Source organism: Pezoporus flaviventris, unplaced genomic scaffold (assembly GCF_033815535.1).
Source record: "Pezoporus flaviventris isolate CSIRO_AGI_PZ_B2104156 unplaced genomic scaffold, CSIRO_AGI_Pfla_v1 ptg000002l, whole genome shotgun sequence".
In the NCBI taxonomy this organism is placed as follows: domain Eukaryota; kingdom Metazoa; phylum Chordata; class Aves; order Psittaciformes; family Psittacidae; genus Pezoporus; species Pezoporus flaviventris.
The window spans coordinates 85301951-85319691 of NW_026892550.1; the positions used below are offsets into that span (position 1 = coordinate 85301951).

The 17741-nt window shown below is 36.8% G+C and overlaps 1 protein-coding gene and 1 long non-coding RNA gene across 2 annotated transcripts in view; one reads left to right on the forward strand and one right to left on the reverse strand.

The window, feature by feature from the left end:
• Positions 1-1052: 1052 nt before the first annotated feature.
• SYT10 (synaptotagmin 10) overlaps positions 1053-17741 on the reverse strand; it is a 36256-nt gene continuing 19567 nt past the window's right edge. The window contains exons 3-7 of the mRNA XM_061444880.1: positions 16652-17213; positions 4501-4621; positions 4032-4203; positions 2417-2546; positions 1053-1344 (exon numbers count right to left, since the gene is read on the reverse strand). Coding sequence (XP_061300864.1) covers positions 1273-1344; positions 2417-2546; positions 4032-4203; positions 4501-4621; positions 16652-17213 — 1057 coding nt within the window. The 3' untranslated portion in view covers positions 1053-1272. The remainder of the gene's footprint in view (positions 1345-2416; positions 2547-4031; positions 4204-4500; positions 4622-16651; positions 17214-17741) is intronic.
• On the forward strand, positions 1276-16741 carry LOC133264839 (uncharacterized). The gene is made up of 3 exons (XR_009741782.1): positions 1276-1355; positions 3166-3316; positions 16565-16741. It is a non-coding gene; the product is annotated as an uncharacterized LOC133264839 (long non-coding RNA).

Consider the following 17741-nt stretch of genomic DNA (forward strand, 5'->3'; position numbering starts at 1 on the left):
TAGTTTATAAAATTGTTACAGTTCAATTATATTGACAGAAAACATATCTCAAATTCATATTTAGCATAGAATACTAGAGGCATCGAGCCGGGGACCAGAAACTATTGCATGTGAACTGTGCACTTAGTCAAAATAACTTCAAAGAAATCTAATACTGTCACACTAAATCCAGAATCAGAAAAATGTTATGAAAAATTGCAGTTTTTCATAAAAAAATGCAGTTTTATGAAAAATTGCAGTTTTTCATGATTTTTTTTAACAGCTAAAAGTCATTATATCAATTCCTTTAAAGTGTTTTCACATCTACAGTTTGACCTCCGTGAAGACCAAGTAAGGACTGCATGATGCTAGTGGCAAATGAGCTGCTTCAAAGGGGCTGGATGCACCTTCTCAGGAGACACCTATGTCTGTGGAGCTGCATCAACTTCCAGACAACTCACTGCAGACACATTAGCTTTCCAGATCAATACCTGTACATGTGCTGTTCAGTGTCATGCAGAGACATCTGAGCTAGCTCTTCATCAGCCAGTGGGTAGCTGAAGTAAAACAGCCTGGCTGTTTTGGTGAACAGGCTAACAGGTTCTTCTAGGGCAGCCGGCATCTTGATTGCTGGAAGATTGTAACTGCACAGATCCAGTTGTAAGACCTGTTCCAAAGGCTGAACTAAAACCCAGGTGAAGCCAATAGGGTCCTTCTCATTGGCTTCAGTGGGCTTTTGAGCAGCCCTTCCTCCATGCCCAAGGGATGAATTGATCTTCAAACACCCAAAATGTGACAACAGTTGTTTTTTTCATGCAATATTCAGTTTGAATTATTATTTTGAGAAATTACACAGGATGTAGTGCAATTTAGAAGAAATTTACTACATTAGCTATACATGACTATTTGCTCTCTCTCAAAAGAATTAGGCATTACAAGCTGCAATGAGTGGTTTTGAATTGCTTGAGAGATTAATTTTTTTTCTGATTTCTTTGTCTATGCAAAGATATAGGTCATATCAAAGCACTGCTTGGATATGACGCTGGACACATGTCAGCAAGAAAACAGGTGAATGAATTTGTATGAGGAAAGGTTATATTTGGCTCAATTCAACTTCATTCATACATTAAGAAATTATTATAAACTGTAATAGAATACTTAGAATAGGAAAAATGTATTTTAATAAAAAAATATGGATACAGTTCATCTGCAGAAGCCAAACCTTCTGTTTATGTAAGATGTGAGCTACAAGGGAGCTTTGGACACTAAACATGATGAATCCACTCTTGGTCCCTAGGGCGTAAGCGGTGGTTTTGGTGATGAACAAGATCCCTGGCTATCAAAACTGGTTGCTCTGCCAGGTAACTGCAAGAAAAGTGTTAAATGTTAGCATATCATGATCATTTCAGAGGATGAGAGACTCCCTCAAAGAACCCAAATCAAATCTAAACCCTTTCTTGATCAAAGTCTCCAGCAGAACTACTAATGGGAAGAAAAATCCTAAAGTGAACTAAAAATGACTCAGTCATTTCAGAGGAGTGGGTTTATTTCACTAATTGGGGGTGGTACCTCTGTTTCCCAATTTACATAATCCAGACAGAGCCACGCACCTGTAAAAATAGGTTTCTTTGCTGCATTGATTCGATTTAGTTGCACTTATACCATTCTTTAGGTGTTTTCTGCTGGGCTTTTTCTACCTGTCACTGGACATACTGTGCAGTCATGTGCAATGCAGTGGGGAAAACAAAATCGCCCATAATGCCTCAGACAGGAACTCATTTTTCTGCAGAGGTTGCTTTTGGTAAGAGCTAAGCAGTGTGTTGTCTGTGTCCCAAAACACTGCCGTCTGCTTCTTGAGTCTTCAAATGAATCTTTCCGAATCCAAAGCTGTGAGCATTTTGCATACAGAAAACCAGTAAGATATGGCTGCAGCAGGTTGAAGAGGGAGTCCAAGCCCACAGATTTGTAGGTATAATTACTCATTTATTTGAATAAGCTTCCAGCAAGTGCCTGGTCGAGTAACTCTGGAGGTATCTGCTGGTATGTTGCCTTAATTTAGCCTAATTAGCAGGCCAGCTTCAGATTAATATTTTAGCAACATATCTGATCATGTTAAAGATTTTTGAAGAGGAAATGATTACTTCTGAAATATTTGCAAATGATCTCTTCTAAGTGGATATACGTTCCTTATCATAATTTCTGGAAATTTATTATATCTTTATTTATTCTTATAATGCCATCAGTGCAGCATGGAAACTTTTGAAATGGCACACTTAAGTAACCAATAAACCCATGTAACTAAATTTAGGCTGTGCTAAGGATCATAGAGCTTCTCCGTAGAGACTTCACTGATTTTCATGATTTTTAGAAGCACAGAAGCATGAGAGAGACAGAACATTCAGTATACTGAGAAGCAGAAAATTTGACTACTTCTTACCTCTAGTAGTGGATGCCAGTGTGTTATCGGTTTACGTGGGTAAGCCAACATTTCATTCCAGTGATCTCTTCCAAGCCCTTCAGCATCAATTCCTGTCCGACATACCCCAATGACCTCATTGTGCCCTACTCTGAGAATTGAAGGAAGGCAATTTTTTAAAAAATAAAACCAGTTTTAGTAATATCTGATGTAATTCAGTGTACTGGTTTAGTGCAGCACAGAATACATGCACAAAGTTTCCACATTATCTATCACAGATATTAGTTTTAGCAGTAGCATAGTAATATTATGGTCTAAAATGGTAGTGTCAAAAAACCTCCAGCCACTACATGCTTCTAGTAGCTATAAAAATTGCAATGAAGACTTAACCCTTGCCATTAAAACGTTACAACCCAAAGAATACAAGGAGAGAAACGGAGCATAATGCACCAAATGATCTAGAAGGAATGCATGCTGAAATTTTGTCAAGAGGAAGGTGAAAGAAAATAGTGCGGAATACATTTCCTGCTTCAAATCCTTCAGGTGTTATTTCACACTCTATTTTCCAGCTGTTACTGTCGTCATCATTAGAACTTCAGTCAGAATTGTGGAAGGCAAGAGGTATTGCCATGACAGGCTATGCCTTAATACTTCATACTGCTGGCAGTGCCATACAGACTTGTTGAGGAATTCCAGAAAATAATTTCTGTACCTTTCCCATATGTACGTTAGAATGTTTCCTAACTTTCTCTTACCAAATACTTTGAAAGGAGCAGCTGAAGAGACTGAAAGTGTGCAGGCTGCTGTTCTTTTCTCTTCCCAACGGCACCATAGTGCCCTTTCACATCTGACTGAGAAAGTCTTCCTGACAGAAGTTGGAGGACAATCAGAAATCTAATGGCAAGGAAAAGCAATCTGAAGGTTTGTGTTACTAAATTTGACTTTCCTTGTTTATTTGCCCTGCAATCTCAAGAGCTCACTACTAATAGCACTTGAATGAAGCAGACTTGGCTTGGGCTTGATTCTGTCAGTCACTGTCTAGTTTAACCTAAAGTCCTTGAACATCTCTAAGTAGGAATCTCTTCCAGAAGAGTTCTCGGTGAGGACATAGAAAATTGAGGCTCAGATGTTTTATCAACCAGGGCTGAACCCAAAGGTTACAAAGATTCTCTATTGACTCAAATGAAGAATTTATTATTACTTAATTCAATGAGGCAATTAGCATCTAATTCTATTATAGTAATCCTTTTTTTTTTTTTTTTTTTTAGTTCAAATATGTGCCATTTAAATAGAAATTAGAAGTGTGAGAGACTTTTTTAAACTGGGAGACATATGTGATTTATAAAGATTTTACATAGTCCAGCCACCAGATGGGGAAAGAAATGTATGCCAAGGCTAGTGGCCCGTAAGAAGATTAAGACATGTTTCTTCTGCATCACATTTATTTATGACACAGACAAAATGGCCTGAGCTCTAAAAGGTGTGGGAGCTTTAAACCTCTACTTCCTTTTAAAGCAAAAGACCCAAAGGCTTTATCTTTTGTGACACTAAGTTCAAGGAGATGGAATGCAGTTGCTTGCAATGATCAGGTAACTTCTCACTGAAGATTAATGGTAAGAAAGCAAACTGTGCTTACCGATCGTAATCCATCACTGCAATGGAGAGGCTGACCTGGTCCACATTCTCTGGAGGGATATCAAAGATGATGGCCTCATTATAAACGGGATTGAGCGTGTTTTTCTTTGTGGTAGTCTTCCGCTTTTTCAGTCTTCGCCCCTCACACATCAGTGACACTTTGACATATGGATCTGAGTAACAGACAATCAGTTGCGTGCATTTGGACTCAAAGTCATTTAAATGTGTAGTATAAGAGCAATATATTTTTTGTAGGAATGTCATATGAATAAAACAATGCAAAAGAAAAACACGGGCATTCTGAATAAGACATGGTGACTGCCAGACCAAAGACAGCCAGTAGATCTGAATAGTGTCTATACCCATTCTGCTGCTTCTTCCATTTCACAACAATGTTAAGCACACAAAACCCAAGGAGTTCTTATTTGTCCCCTTCTTGCCTGCCTTCTTATTAAAAAAAGTAGATTCACCTGATGCGCCAGTTATGTCCATTGCTTTGAGATTCCTACATTTGATGACAGTTAATGTCATTCTCCCGGCAGTAGGCAAATAACAAAGGGAAAACATGATCTCACCCAAATCTATGCTCTCCTGAAAAAGAAAATAAATGATTAGCAATCTGACCATACTGCCAATAATTCAGTTCAGATCTCGCAGAAACTTAGAATTTCTTTTTTAACATGAAGAGACTTGTTTTGCAGCCTCACGTGCTTCTGAGGATGTCACAACCAGTGTCCAGAAATTATTTCTATAAAATACTGAAAGGGTGCCAACAGGATAATATTTTAGTGACAGGATTTAGAATTAACAAATAGAGAAATTATTAAAAAGCAGAACCAAAACTTTCTGGATTCCTGATATGTTTGTGTTGCATTCACATAAATGAAAAGGTACGGAATGTGGAAAGTCAATTTCTGCTCTTGAAAAGACTCAAACTCCATTATTTCCAATAGAAAGAAATTTGGTGGGATATTTAGATCACATACATTTACATGACTTTTAGCCACTGGAATTTATGTAGGAGATATATTCCTGCACATATGTATGCATATCAAAAGTTTATCCTGTCTAAGTGCTTTGAAAAGATGAATGTGCTGGTAAAAGCTGCTAGTTTTATTGCTCTTACTGTGCTTTGAGGGGTGCTGCTCTGGAAGAAAAGCAAAATAACGAGTAGCACCTACAACTTCCCTGGCCCAACAGCAATTTTTTTGAAGATAACATATTTGGAAAGGTGGATAAGGTCCATGTGGATCTTGATAATCCTCAAGTTTCTATGTTGAGACAATGTGCTGTGAATTCATATAATATCATGTTGCTGTACAATACAGATGCTGCAAAGTTTGAGAAATGTAATCTAAGGAAGAGAGGTTCCATCAATTCTTATTTTTTCTTTTCTCACAGTTATATATACAAAAGTTTACTTGTTGAGTTGCTAGTTATGTCCTAAATTGTTCCTTTTAAATATAACCCCAAAGAAAAGAAAGTTGCATATTAAAAACAACTTAGGATTTTTAAATACAAGCTTACAAGGAGCGTGTAAGGAAGTCACTTCTGTATGGCAGCCACTCTCAAGCATGCTTATGTGATTGCAAAGGACTTTCTCTGACCTACTACTAAAAGGTTTATTTTTAATATCTCAGGTCCAATATTTTATCTGTTAAAACTATAGCTACCCTGAGAGTACAAATTTGTTTGAAAACTGCTCTATTTATAGTACAGCTGCTCTAACATCAGAAGGCAAGCGTGATAAATCTTTAAATGATACATAATGATTGCTGCGTAGATGATAAATGCATTACTTACAGTTATAAGACAGACTGGGACTTACTCCTCACATTTAGCTGCTTATTTGAACATTTTTATTGACTTTATTTGGCTTAATATTCTGCCTAAATTAAAATAAGCACTTCAGATCTTTCTTGATTAAAGATGGACTTCATCACATGCTTCAGGGAGGTATTGTTGTTTGTTTATTTAGGGTTTATTTTTGTCATTTGTTCTGTTTTTTTTTTCTTTTTTTCCCTGCTTTTCAGTCTTTAGATTGAAGAATGCAGTCTTAGAATAGCTTTAAATTCTTCGTTGCACTGTTAATGAAATATTGACTTTTGTGTAGCTTGGTCAACTCACATGTTCAGTCATTTTTCTAGGATTCTGTTCTGAGAATTAGTAGATTGATAAGCATGTGAACATGTACTGTGGGCAAATTTCATGCTTGTCAGGATTTCAGGATTTCAGATTGCTCAGGATTTCAAAATGATTTAGCTCATTCAGTCCACATAGGATAAATACAGCTATTTGACATCTCCTTAGCTCAAGTCCCGTACATTGCCACACACAACACAGAGTTTTGTGCCACAGAGTACATTAATAAATTCACTTTTCTATTCCAGAAAATATAAATAAAACTTGAAAAAATGAAGTGTAGTTCTTTTCACTCATTTGTTAAAGTTGCAAGTGCTCTCTATTTTGTCATATCTGAAATCTCTTTAAAGCACAGCTTCTGTTATGAGCATTACTTTCTGAATTCAGAGTCTGATTGTTGTTCCTCATATCCATATGCCAAAGAGATCTCACTTTATTGTTTGAAAAGGAAATAATGTTACCCCACATCCAGTGTTTCAAAGCTTAAGGTCTATGTTGAGAAAGGTGATGAAGATGGGCTGGATCATAAAACACAATGGCCAGCTCATGAAAGGGACTAATTCTTTGTTTTTCAGAGAAATTACTTATATAAGTGAATAGAGAAAAAATATTTTTTGCAAGATGTGAGTATGAACTTGAGTATTCTATTATTTCTTTCTCAAGAGAAATTGGGTAAACACTCAAAGGTTTGGGTTAGCTCAAATGATAAACGAGAATACAGGCAGAGCTATTTATCATCACTTTTATACTTTAAAAGAAGCATTATGCAAAAGACTTGAAAACTCCATATGGTGGTTACTTTACAGTAGTTTTTTGAAAAGCAGAGAAAAGCATCAATGCTTAACAAAATGGCAAGCATTTGATGCTTATGCTCAGTCCTTTCTTTCCTTTCTGAACACTATGTACTGAAGACATATTGGAAAAAAGCTTGGAAAATCCCCTGCAATCAAATCTAGTGTTTCTGACTGTGCAATGAATAAACAATATGCCTTAATGCAAAAAGAAATTCTTGAACAACGAATGTGTCCAAGCACAGCAGACTGTTCAAAGGGCAGATATACTGAAGTTTACCAAAGTTCTGTAACCTGTGTATTGACTACTCAGTCTGACATGGTAAGGTATGATTTTAGGATTAGGAAAAGGCTCTCTATCACACCACTGTTTATGCAGGCATTTTCTGATACTTAACACCTGGAAAAAATGTGGCTTGTGCTGCCCTGAAAGGCCTGATTTTCTTATTATAGAACGACAGTCATTTAGCTCTGTCCACCAATTCAATAGACAAATTCTGCAATACACCAGAATAGACATTATTTTAAATAAACAGTCCTACCTATATCAGAGATATTTGAGTCATTCATTGTGATTTCAATGGGCTGGAAATAAAAGTAGTAGTTACCCTGCAGTAATCTGTAGATACCATTTAACTCTACTCCTGGTGGAGAGAACTGCCCATCATAGAATGCCATCAGAGACTTGGATTTCCCATGGTCCCCAGATTGAGTTAAAATAAATGTTTGTTCAGAATCCTTCAGAGAACTCTGATATTTTTATCTTTTAATTTAATTTGGTACTAGTTGTGGCATCTGATGTTTGCTGACAGTTTTGTAGACAGTATCTTTTTGCTTAGTAAGGAGTAGAAATTCCAAGTACTTAGTTTCTACTTTTAGTATCTGCTGAAGTTGGTTATGTTTGAGTGAACTGATTATATTTTATTAGGACCTCTACAAGTCATAGGGCAACTGGGGATTAAGGCATTAAAATGCATCATTAAAATAAATATTCTTTGGAAAACAATCACACAGGCTAACGCCCGAGACTTACAATCTTTCAAATGTTGTTTTGAAGGATTAAGATTAATATTCTGCATAATATGATAGCATCAGAAACTTGAACAGGGATATCACCATTTCCCCCCATGCACTTTTTTGTTAACTTGAGAACTACAGGTTCATTAATTTGGAGCCGAAAATATAGGTTCAGACCTAAATAATGAACAAAGTAAAGTTCAGCATTTAAACTTCTCATGGCAGTCTTTCTCTGTCTACCACATTGTTTATAATGAGTAGCATTTTTAAATGCCCTGGATCCTTCAGTATTATTGATTTTAATTGAGATTTAAAAATAGAATTTAATTACTTCAGAATCCCAGTGCTCCAGCAAATTCATATTTTTCTCACTTTATAATACACTAGATAACTAAGTTCACACAAATCATCTGAGAGGAACCATTGAATTCAAGCAAATCTGAAGACACCTAGGCACAAGCCACCCTCAACAATCATGTCTGCATTACAGCAATCATGTCTGCATTACAGTCCACCTAAAACAAAACACAACTCAGAAGACACAAGCCTAGACTGGGTGGTTGCCATCCATACAGATTTTTAACTATGCTTCACAGTGTCTTACATGTATCATATATTCACCTAGAACCGTGCCTTACTTAGGTAACTCACATGAAAATTTCCCTCTTTTTTAGGCCTATTATGAGTCTTTCTTTTTCTTCTTAAATTAAACTTAGATTTCAATTAACAGCTAGCTTTAAAGATGCTTGTAATGATTCCCCCCACTGACTTCCAATAACAGGTAAACCAGCATCAAGCGTAGAGGCACTAATGCAAAAGGAAGCATTTGTTGGTACTGTATGTTTCTTTCATTTATTTCCCTTTTGTGTACACAAGCTGTCATACAGTACTAAGGAACTGGAAAGGTGGCAAGTGCTATACCAGCTGCAGTTACTTTTAAGGCTCTCAGTTTACCTTACTATCCAATCCATTTTCTGGTACAGCAACGCTAGAACAAAATAAAACAAAGAAAACACTGATCTTAAATGCGTATGTCAGCTATTGAGATGACCTTGGGTTTTCTTAGCTATAGAATACAGATTCTTCAGATAGATAGCGTTAATTCTCATCCCACACAAGCAATCACACCCGGATGAATGTGCTAATAATATTTTCCATTAGGTTACCATGGATCTGTCCACATTGCCTGCTTTATGGACTCTTGGAGAATCAGGTGTTGGCAAAGTTAGATGAAAAAAAGGTCCTTATTCTATTATTTTTATTATCAGACCAAATGGACAGCAGTGCTCTCATTTTCACATTTATGCCTCTAGAAGTAGCAGCATTTCTACAGAGGCTGTGATCCCTCTTCACAATATGTATACACAGGGTAGTGATGTGAGGATTAGTATGAAGCCCTTGTAGGAAAGCACCAATTAGGCTGACTGAGTTTTAGAACTGTTGCTGCTGGAGAAAGCTTTGCTGTTTTGTTATTCTAATTAACTTTCCCATTTGTTTCCATTAAATTCAATAGAAGAGACAACTTCTAGCTAGGAACCTCTGCAAATTCAGTGAGGAAGTTAGACAGAGATCCTTCCATGTTCAGGATAGTCTCTTCACCCTTAATCCTGAACTGAACAGGAAAAATTATTTATTGTCTATACTGACAGTGTAAGAACTTTCGTAGTCTCCCTCCTATACTCCAAGATCTTAACTAGTTTCCTATGCTAGCAGGAATAAAAAGCTCATAGGGAGCTCATATTTGAAATAATATGTCATTTTTGCACCATGTTTTGATCACAAATGAGCTCTAGGCAATTTTTTTCACTGATGTTTGTGTCTGTTTCTTTTCCCATGGATTTTTAAATTTTGCAATTAAAAAAGTCTTAAAAGAGCAACTCTTTATGGATTCTTGCAATGAGCTATATAAATGTTACTGGAACTAAAGAATTTATACACTTTTATTATTACCAGTGTGTCATTAATATCCATAGTTAAAATAAATATTTGTGTAATTAATACTGCATTAGAAATTAAATTCCCTCAGAAACTTCCTTGTTGCTATTTTATGACTCAAGTTATCATAATTCACAGTAAGCATTTTAATTCCTAATCTCAATTTTAATATCCAAAACTACTTTCCTATTAATTATAATTTAAATGGTGTTTCAAAAATTGATTGCATATGACAGTAGTGTAGCAAAACTATCGAGGGTGGCATGAATTTATCTTTTACTTGATTTCTAAACAAATGATTTGCAAATTTTTTCTTTTAATTTTCCTGCTGTATTTTGAGTAAGCATCTTTACTAACTAATAATATTTTCTAGATATCAAAGAAGTTATTCAGGCATTTACATTCCTAGACTTTTAGCTGCTTCCTTTGGTCACAGAAAATTGCTTTTCTGTATAGTATGCAAATGTAAAGAAAAATGCAGTGGCAGAATCGGACCTTTGGATTACTTGGGTACTGCAGAAATATAATTTTCCTAAAGGAAAGATTTTTCTCTCTTTTTTTTCTCTTGTTCTGTTTAGAAACATACTGTACATATTCCTGCTTTCCAATAAAAACTACTGACCTCAAGTTTCAAAAATCAGGGATAAAATAAAACATCATGATAAATGTTGGGCATTGGATGGAAAGAAGAGGGAAACCTGTTCCCTCGCACAGTTAGTTAAGAATGCATTAAGATGTTCGTGTTTTGAGATATAGCTTAAGAGTTGAAAGAATAATAGTAAAAAGCCATATATAAACCTACCAATCTGCCTGTTTTCTCATCTATGCATTTAGAATTTGATGGTATTTAAGCTATCACAGGAGCTATCAAGAGTTACATGAAGAGAACTGGAGAGCTAATTTAACCACCTTTCAAAGGGATTTTACTTTGGAAACCTTGCCCCCACAGCTAATATTTATCTTCCTCTCCTGTTATTCTTTGCATATCAAATGCAGATCTTTTTGTTCCTCCCAGCACCACTTACTGATTGAGCTGCTGTCCTGGGAAATGAATCAATGAAGTTTGTGTTTGTTCTTGCCTCTGCGGAAGACAGTGGAAGCAGTGGGGCCTGTTGCTCTATAATGACTGCATCTTCTGCTTGTGGAGGCCTAATGCCTGTTTTTGCCAATCAGACATTCTGATTGCTCTGGTTCACAGTTGCTGATTGCAGTCCTGATTGCATAGAGAGGGCTCCCTGAGAAAGCATGCTGAGTCCAGCAAGCTGAATGCTCTCAGTAGCGCCTTGGGAAGCCTCCTGGATGCTTCTTTTGTTACTCCCTCTGTACATAACCATCTGTCTTGTGCACCAGGGAGGTAGTTTCATCTTGCCAGGCAGAAAGGAAGCCCATTCCTGCTTCAGAAGAGCTGAGAACAGAGGTACTTCTGTGAACTAACTGTAGCATCTACCAGCACATAAATGAACCAAAACATATTCGGCTTCCTGCATAAAGAAGCTGTTCTGAAGCAGCAATGGATTGACTGCAAAGAGACAATTTGCAGTGAGAAACTCAGAGAGCACTTAGGACATAGCACGTCAGTCAAGGGTTGCACCTTAGTATAGCTGCCATGGTACTGCCTGAATGCAGAGATATTAACTTCCCTCGAGGAAACCATTTTCCCATTTTCAAGGTAGACTGAAAGTAGCAGTTTGCCTCTAGCAAAGCAGAATATTAAAATAATTTGTCCTTTCAAACTAAAAGAAATGGTCAATAATAATACAAATCTTTCCTGCTTTCAGTAACGGGTCAGAAACCTATTCTTTCTCCATTGTCTTTTCTAGTTATCACTCTGACACAAAGTAGTCCCAAAACTAATGATAAGCCTCAATACGTTTCTGGAAAGACTGACCTAGAGTATTCGCTCATCTACTCAGGAGCAGGTAATCACGTGAAACCTTTATATTGCTGGCCTTGAGTGGAAATTACAAATGCCAGTGACTCAGCTTTAAAAATGCTATTCCCTCTATAGAGATGGTAAATGTTTGTATACTGACGAGTTTTTACTCTTCCACGCCTCTTTAACATTGGGTTAAAACTTTTATGTACACTTCCAGAAGCATCCATTCTGAAGGACTAGGCTAGCAAGTTAGGATGACTAACTGTAGGGCATAGTCCACTACATTTCTGGTGATAAAACATTTCCTGATAGTGTTGCTCTTTGAACACTAAGAAATAGGACAATCCTTACAATGCGGCCTCAACATTTGACTACCATAAGACATACCTTTTTCAGCCCTACTATTGCCTTACTCAGTGTACAGTTTAGTGTGCCAGTTTTTGTCCACTTATGAAATAGTGAACTATGGAGAAAACTAAGCAAAAGATAATGCCTGTAATTGCTCTGGGTGCACTGCAGAGGTGGGCTTCATTCTTGTTTGGTCAGGAAGTCAGAAGAATCTCCATCTATAACAGGCAGGATTACCTGTGTGACATTCTACTCTGGCAAGTTTTGAGACAAATTAACTGAGACAAATGTTACTGTCCCGCTTATTAAAAAAAGAGGTATTTAAGCACTTCTGTCCTTTCCAGCAACCCTATTCACTTGTATGCCAAGCACTTTAGAAACTGCAATCACACATCATGGGCATCACATGCAGTGTGTGTCCTTACAAAACCTCCTTTTATATCCCACTTCACAAATGAGAAAGCTGTATCAGTGAAATGTCTGGTGTCAGAAAACTAAATAATAATCAAGTTCCATCTGTCTACATGAGATAATTCAAGAGGCTACAAATACATGACAGCTCCATGACTAACACCCTCAAAAGACTACTGCGGTGGAAATGGCTTTCATTTAAATTCTGGGCCCTATTTTTTTTTTTTTTTCCAGTTGCATAGTTTCCTATAACTGGTTCCACTAACAGAGCTCACAGATTTTTTAGGCAATGATTTTCAAAGCAATCAATCATTTTTAAAAGTATAATGGGAAGTTAATAAACTTTTATACCCAGGTGTTAAGATCACTAGAGTTGTTTTTTTTTTGTCTAAACATATTTACAACACTGAATATTTGCACTAGTGCTTGTTAACTATTCCAATGCATGAGTTTTCTTTTTAAAATATTTTTAAAGTATGTGGTATATTTTGACAGTAGCAAAACATCAGAAATGTATGCAAAACTCACAAGCCCTTTACAAAAGCATAAGCTAGGTATGTTGACTAAACAATCCATTTGATGCTATTTGTCTCTGATGTTATGAATTAACTATTATTAGTGTATTAAGACTTACAGTATTCCAATGTACTGAACAACCTTCACAGGTGGTGCAAAGCTCCATCTTAAGGTTTGTTTTTTTTTTTTTCAATTAATCAAACGAACAGAAGTAAATGATGGATTATTTATTGAAAACTCACCCACATATAAGCAAAATTTGGGAGTATTAATATAATATGATAGCTAGGATACTCCTTTTCCACAACTGATTTTATACCAAATTTACCTTGATAGTTTCACATTAAGAAATTGAGATCCTTTAGCACTTACAATAGGCACATGCTACATGGTATACAATAGCTGTAGGTTTTCGAGATGTCATATAACAGAGAAACGATGATATGAATGAAAAGTTAAAAGGAAAAAAAACTCCAAACTAACAAAGATGAATCGATTCCAACAACTGAAAACCATATGGATAAAAATGAGGGTGTGTGAGGGCCAATCCTGCACTTCTACAAAATAGTTTCAAACTACTATTATGAGAAAAAACAAAACAAGTATTCAAACTGTAGATTTCAACAATCATTGATTTTATGGCCAACAGGACTCAGTGCAATCACCCAGTCTGATTTTTTCCTCAGACCAAGTATTTCCTGTAACAAATAAAAACTCCTTAAAGATGTACAAGCAAACCTTGTTAAATTATGTTAACTACTGATGAAGAATCTTTGCATAGTAGAGAATCTCCTGATCTCCTGAGGTAACTGCCTTCACTAGTAAAATGTTGTCGCTCCTTTCCTTGGTAAATCTGTCTAGTAGGTGTTCAACTCCAGGACTGCAGAAAGTTGTGTCATAAAAATGGGTTCTTTCCAACCAGGTAAAAGGAATGATTTTTTACCCTCACTCTACTTTCTGTATAGAAGATTATTGACTACGAAAGAGATGTAAAAGACTCAAAGCTGAGGAGAGGCTACTTCTGCTGTTTTATGAGTTTTGGACTAATCCTTTGATCTATTGCTACCATCTATCACAAGGAAACCACTGGGTGTAGAAATCATGACTGAACAAAGGGCTTGAGAGAACATACAACAAAACAGAGCAGAGGCAAAGAGCAAAAAAGCATAAGAGAAATAAATCTGCAGAATGGCAGCTTGGTTCCTGCACTCTACAGTGCAAGTAAGGACCTTCCCACTGAGACAGCCAGTTTGGCTTTTAAAGATTCTTAACACCAAAGTATGCCTGCCTGGAGTACAATTACTTTTCACTAACTGTAGGACCAGCTGGATCTTTTCTTTTCCAGGCTTAATCCAAGTCTGTTGACTCTGCCAAGCATTAGTTATATATTTAATTGCTAGTTAGCAACTTTGGCAAACTTTAGATCTGGTGCTTAAGACTGTAATTCCCCGTTGATTAACATTTTATGTACTGTTTATTCCTGCGCAGGATTGACTCCCTCATCTTACGACTTCTGAAATGGCAGAACTAGAAACTTTTATTACTAACCAATTTTAATCTACATGAAACAGCTAAGTAAGACACAAAGCAGCACGTTGCACATATAGTAAAAAGACATAGGACGGTTTCATTTTGTCAAGAAAAAAATATCAATTCAATCAGTTTCTCACACAATTTTCTGGGAACAGTGTAAGGGCTGTGAAAGCTGGTGTGGTCACCCCATACTTACTAGAAGATACCTCAATGTTACGTGTTTATTGTTAATAGCTTAAGTGGAGACAACTTACTCATACACACTCAAACCTGTAAACTATACTGGCTGAAAGGCTGAAATGTAAAACCTTCATGCTTTCTCTTAAATTTCAAAACCAGCAGAGTGAGTTAAGCACTATAACTGCATATAGTAATTAAAGTACTTAAGCATTTTTAGCCTCTCTCTCTTCCTTCACAAGATTCCCAACCTACTATATTCTTCCTCAGTGAGGAAGAAACTTCAATTAGAATTCAGCACCAAGATTAGCAACCATTCCCATTCAGATGTATATTAGTATCTCTCCAGACTGTATAATTTGGTAGGGCATTTTGATCTGCTCAAAACTGGTGATGAACAGTCCAGGGATTCTAATTTGCTGAAACCATTCTATCAGTGAAAAATGTCATACACACATGTCGCACAGGACCAGTGAGCATTTAAATCATTATTAAAGTGTTAAAGATAATATAAAATCTAGAAGAATTCTAAAAAAAATGTTACTGGGCTATTATTCCAAGGCCTTAAACACAGACACAATTCTCCGCTTGAGAACACAGTTCTTCAATTTACCCAAAATCAGAGCTCAATTAAACTAAGCATACACAGAAACAATTTTCTGAAGGTGTGCCAAAGGCTGTTCATACCAATTTGGTAGACCCAGAAAGTAAAATAAATAGCCATTTTTAGAAATTCACATTCAAAAACTGTCTCCACTATGCTCCGCTCCCTAATATATCTCATTTCTTCTTTCTCATGCTCAAACTGGAAAGGAAATACCAGTCTGTATCATTATAGTTATGCAGACCTAAACTTCCATGTCTAGCAGTAATGAACAGCATGAAAACTTTCAGGGAAAAAAGGCTCTGCTGAAGGGGTCGTATGAACCTTCTGTGGCTGAAGCAGTGTCTACTACTGCTCTGTCCTTTGTGTAAGTCCAGCCCATGCTCAAACCCAGAGATGACTCGGACATTTCCACAGAACATGGGATGGGAAAACTTGTATATAAATCGCATAGTAGTTAAAAAAAAACCCAATAAAATCAAAACAAAAAACAAACCAAACCAACCAAAAACCCCAAAACAAACCAAAGCAACAGCCCACACCATACCATAACTAACCCCCCCCCCCCCCCCCCAAATTGTAGACAAAGATGAGTTTGGATTTCAAGGTTAATAAATATAATGTTTGGAGACTGGAGGTTTTCCCGCAGGTAGCCTGTCATCCATCCTGTCATCAGTGCACTTGCCTCCTTTTCTTGCTTGCAACAATAAACAAATGATTTCTGTTTCCTAACTCTATTTACTTGTGCCTCTTGAGTTTTGCTAGTAACCGGCAGCAATGCAGATACATTTACTGAGGACCCTAACCACAGGGCAGGCAGACAGCAAAGAACATTTTAGACTTTAGACAAGCATTTTTAGCCTTTCTCTCTTCCTTCACAAGATTCCCAACTTATGAAAATTTGCTATGAAGAGCAGAATGGGCCCTGTTCCCAAATATGTAATCATTTTAAAGGACAGGGTATTTTGATAACAGGAAAACATTAATTGTTCTTGGTAAGTAGTGACTTTCATGATGTAGTATTTAATTAACAAACCTAATTTATATATGCATAGTGAGCCGTAACGGTGACGGTATGTTCCCAGAAGATTTTATTAGTAATTAAATTTTATAGCTTCCTAAGCATCTTTTTCCCTACGTTCACAGGAAATTATTGACAACTTTTTTTCTTTTTTTCGTTCCAGACTCTGTTGATAAACAGGATGCTCTGCCACAAACTACAAAAAAGACATAAAAATATTATGTTAATGCTTTTGGAACACATTACTTACGGTGGTGGCACAGTGGATGTCTTTCCATACATTGGCTTCCCTGGAGAGATCTGAGACTTCAAAAAGGTTATCAAGAATAACTTCCCCAATCATGTCATGTCTAGAAAATCTGTCAAAATCATAAACACTGAAATGCAATTTCCTGTTGCTGAGTTGATCATAGGCTACAGGAAACTGAAAGGTTTCATCAAAGACAGGATTTAATGTCTTTCTGTGAACTCGTGTCTGAAACTTCTTTTTCCTATCTGGGAGCAGATAAATCTTAACGTAGGGGTCAGATGTTCCTGTGAAGTCTTTAGCAGGCAGATCTAAGGCTTTGACAATTGTGACAGCCAGAAGTTCATTCTCATAATCATACCGGAGAGTGAAGTTAAGTTTTCCACATGTTTTCACATCTTGTTGCCCATCAGAATCCACAGACTTCTGTTTGTAGAGTTCCGGTTTTATTCTCCCAATGCTGGTTGTCGTCTCTCCCCTTTGCAAAATCGGGTCTGTCCCCATGTTAAAATCAACACTGGACACTTGCATCTGCCTTGGCAAGTGCCTCCTGAAAGAATTGTGCCTGCACACATACACACACACACAGAATGGGCCACGGTTATCTCTGGGAAAAGACTTGGCTATTACTAAGTAGAAAATACAAGAACAAAATAGTAAATGTTCCTCTCTTTAGAATAATTTAAAAATACTTTCCCTTCTCTCCCATTCCCCCCAGATACTTCTAGTGTTAAAATAGCCTTCAGAATAATCATTCAGAATAAACTTCTTAACTTCTTGGTCTGAGAGACACCCAGTGTCCTCACAATTCATATGCTTATAACCTTATTTTCAGGCTATGCAGCTGAAACTTAATTCAGGTTCTTTCACAGAACAAGCTGACAGTTCCAACATTGCTTGATCCCACTGTGCTAGGGCTTGAGTAAAGCACAGTCAGGCATAAAAAAATTACTTTCAGAATTGTATTTCCTGGTTTCTGGAGGCATTCCATGGTGGTTTTCTAATTAAATATTTACCAAGCTTCACACTGATCACTGTGAAAGGCACCTGAAAAGGCCATGCAGAACTATGTCTGGGGCTTTTCAGCACAGTT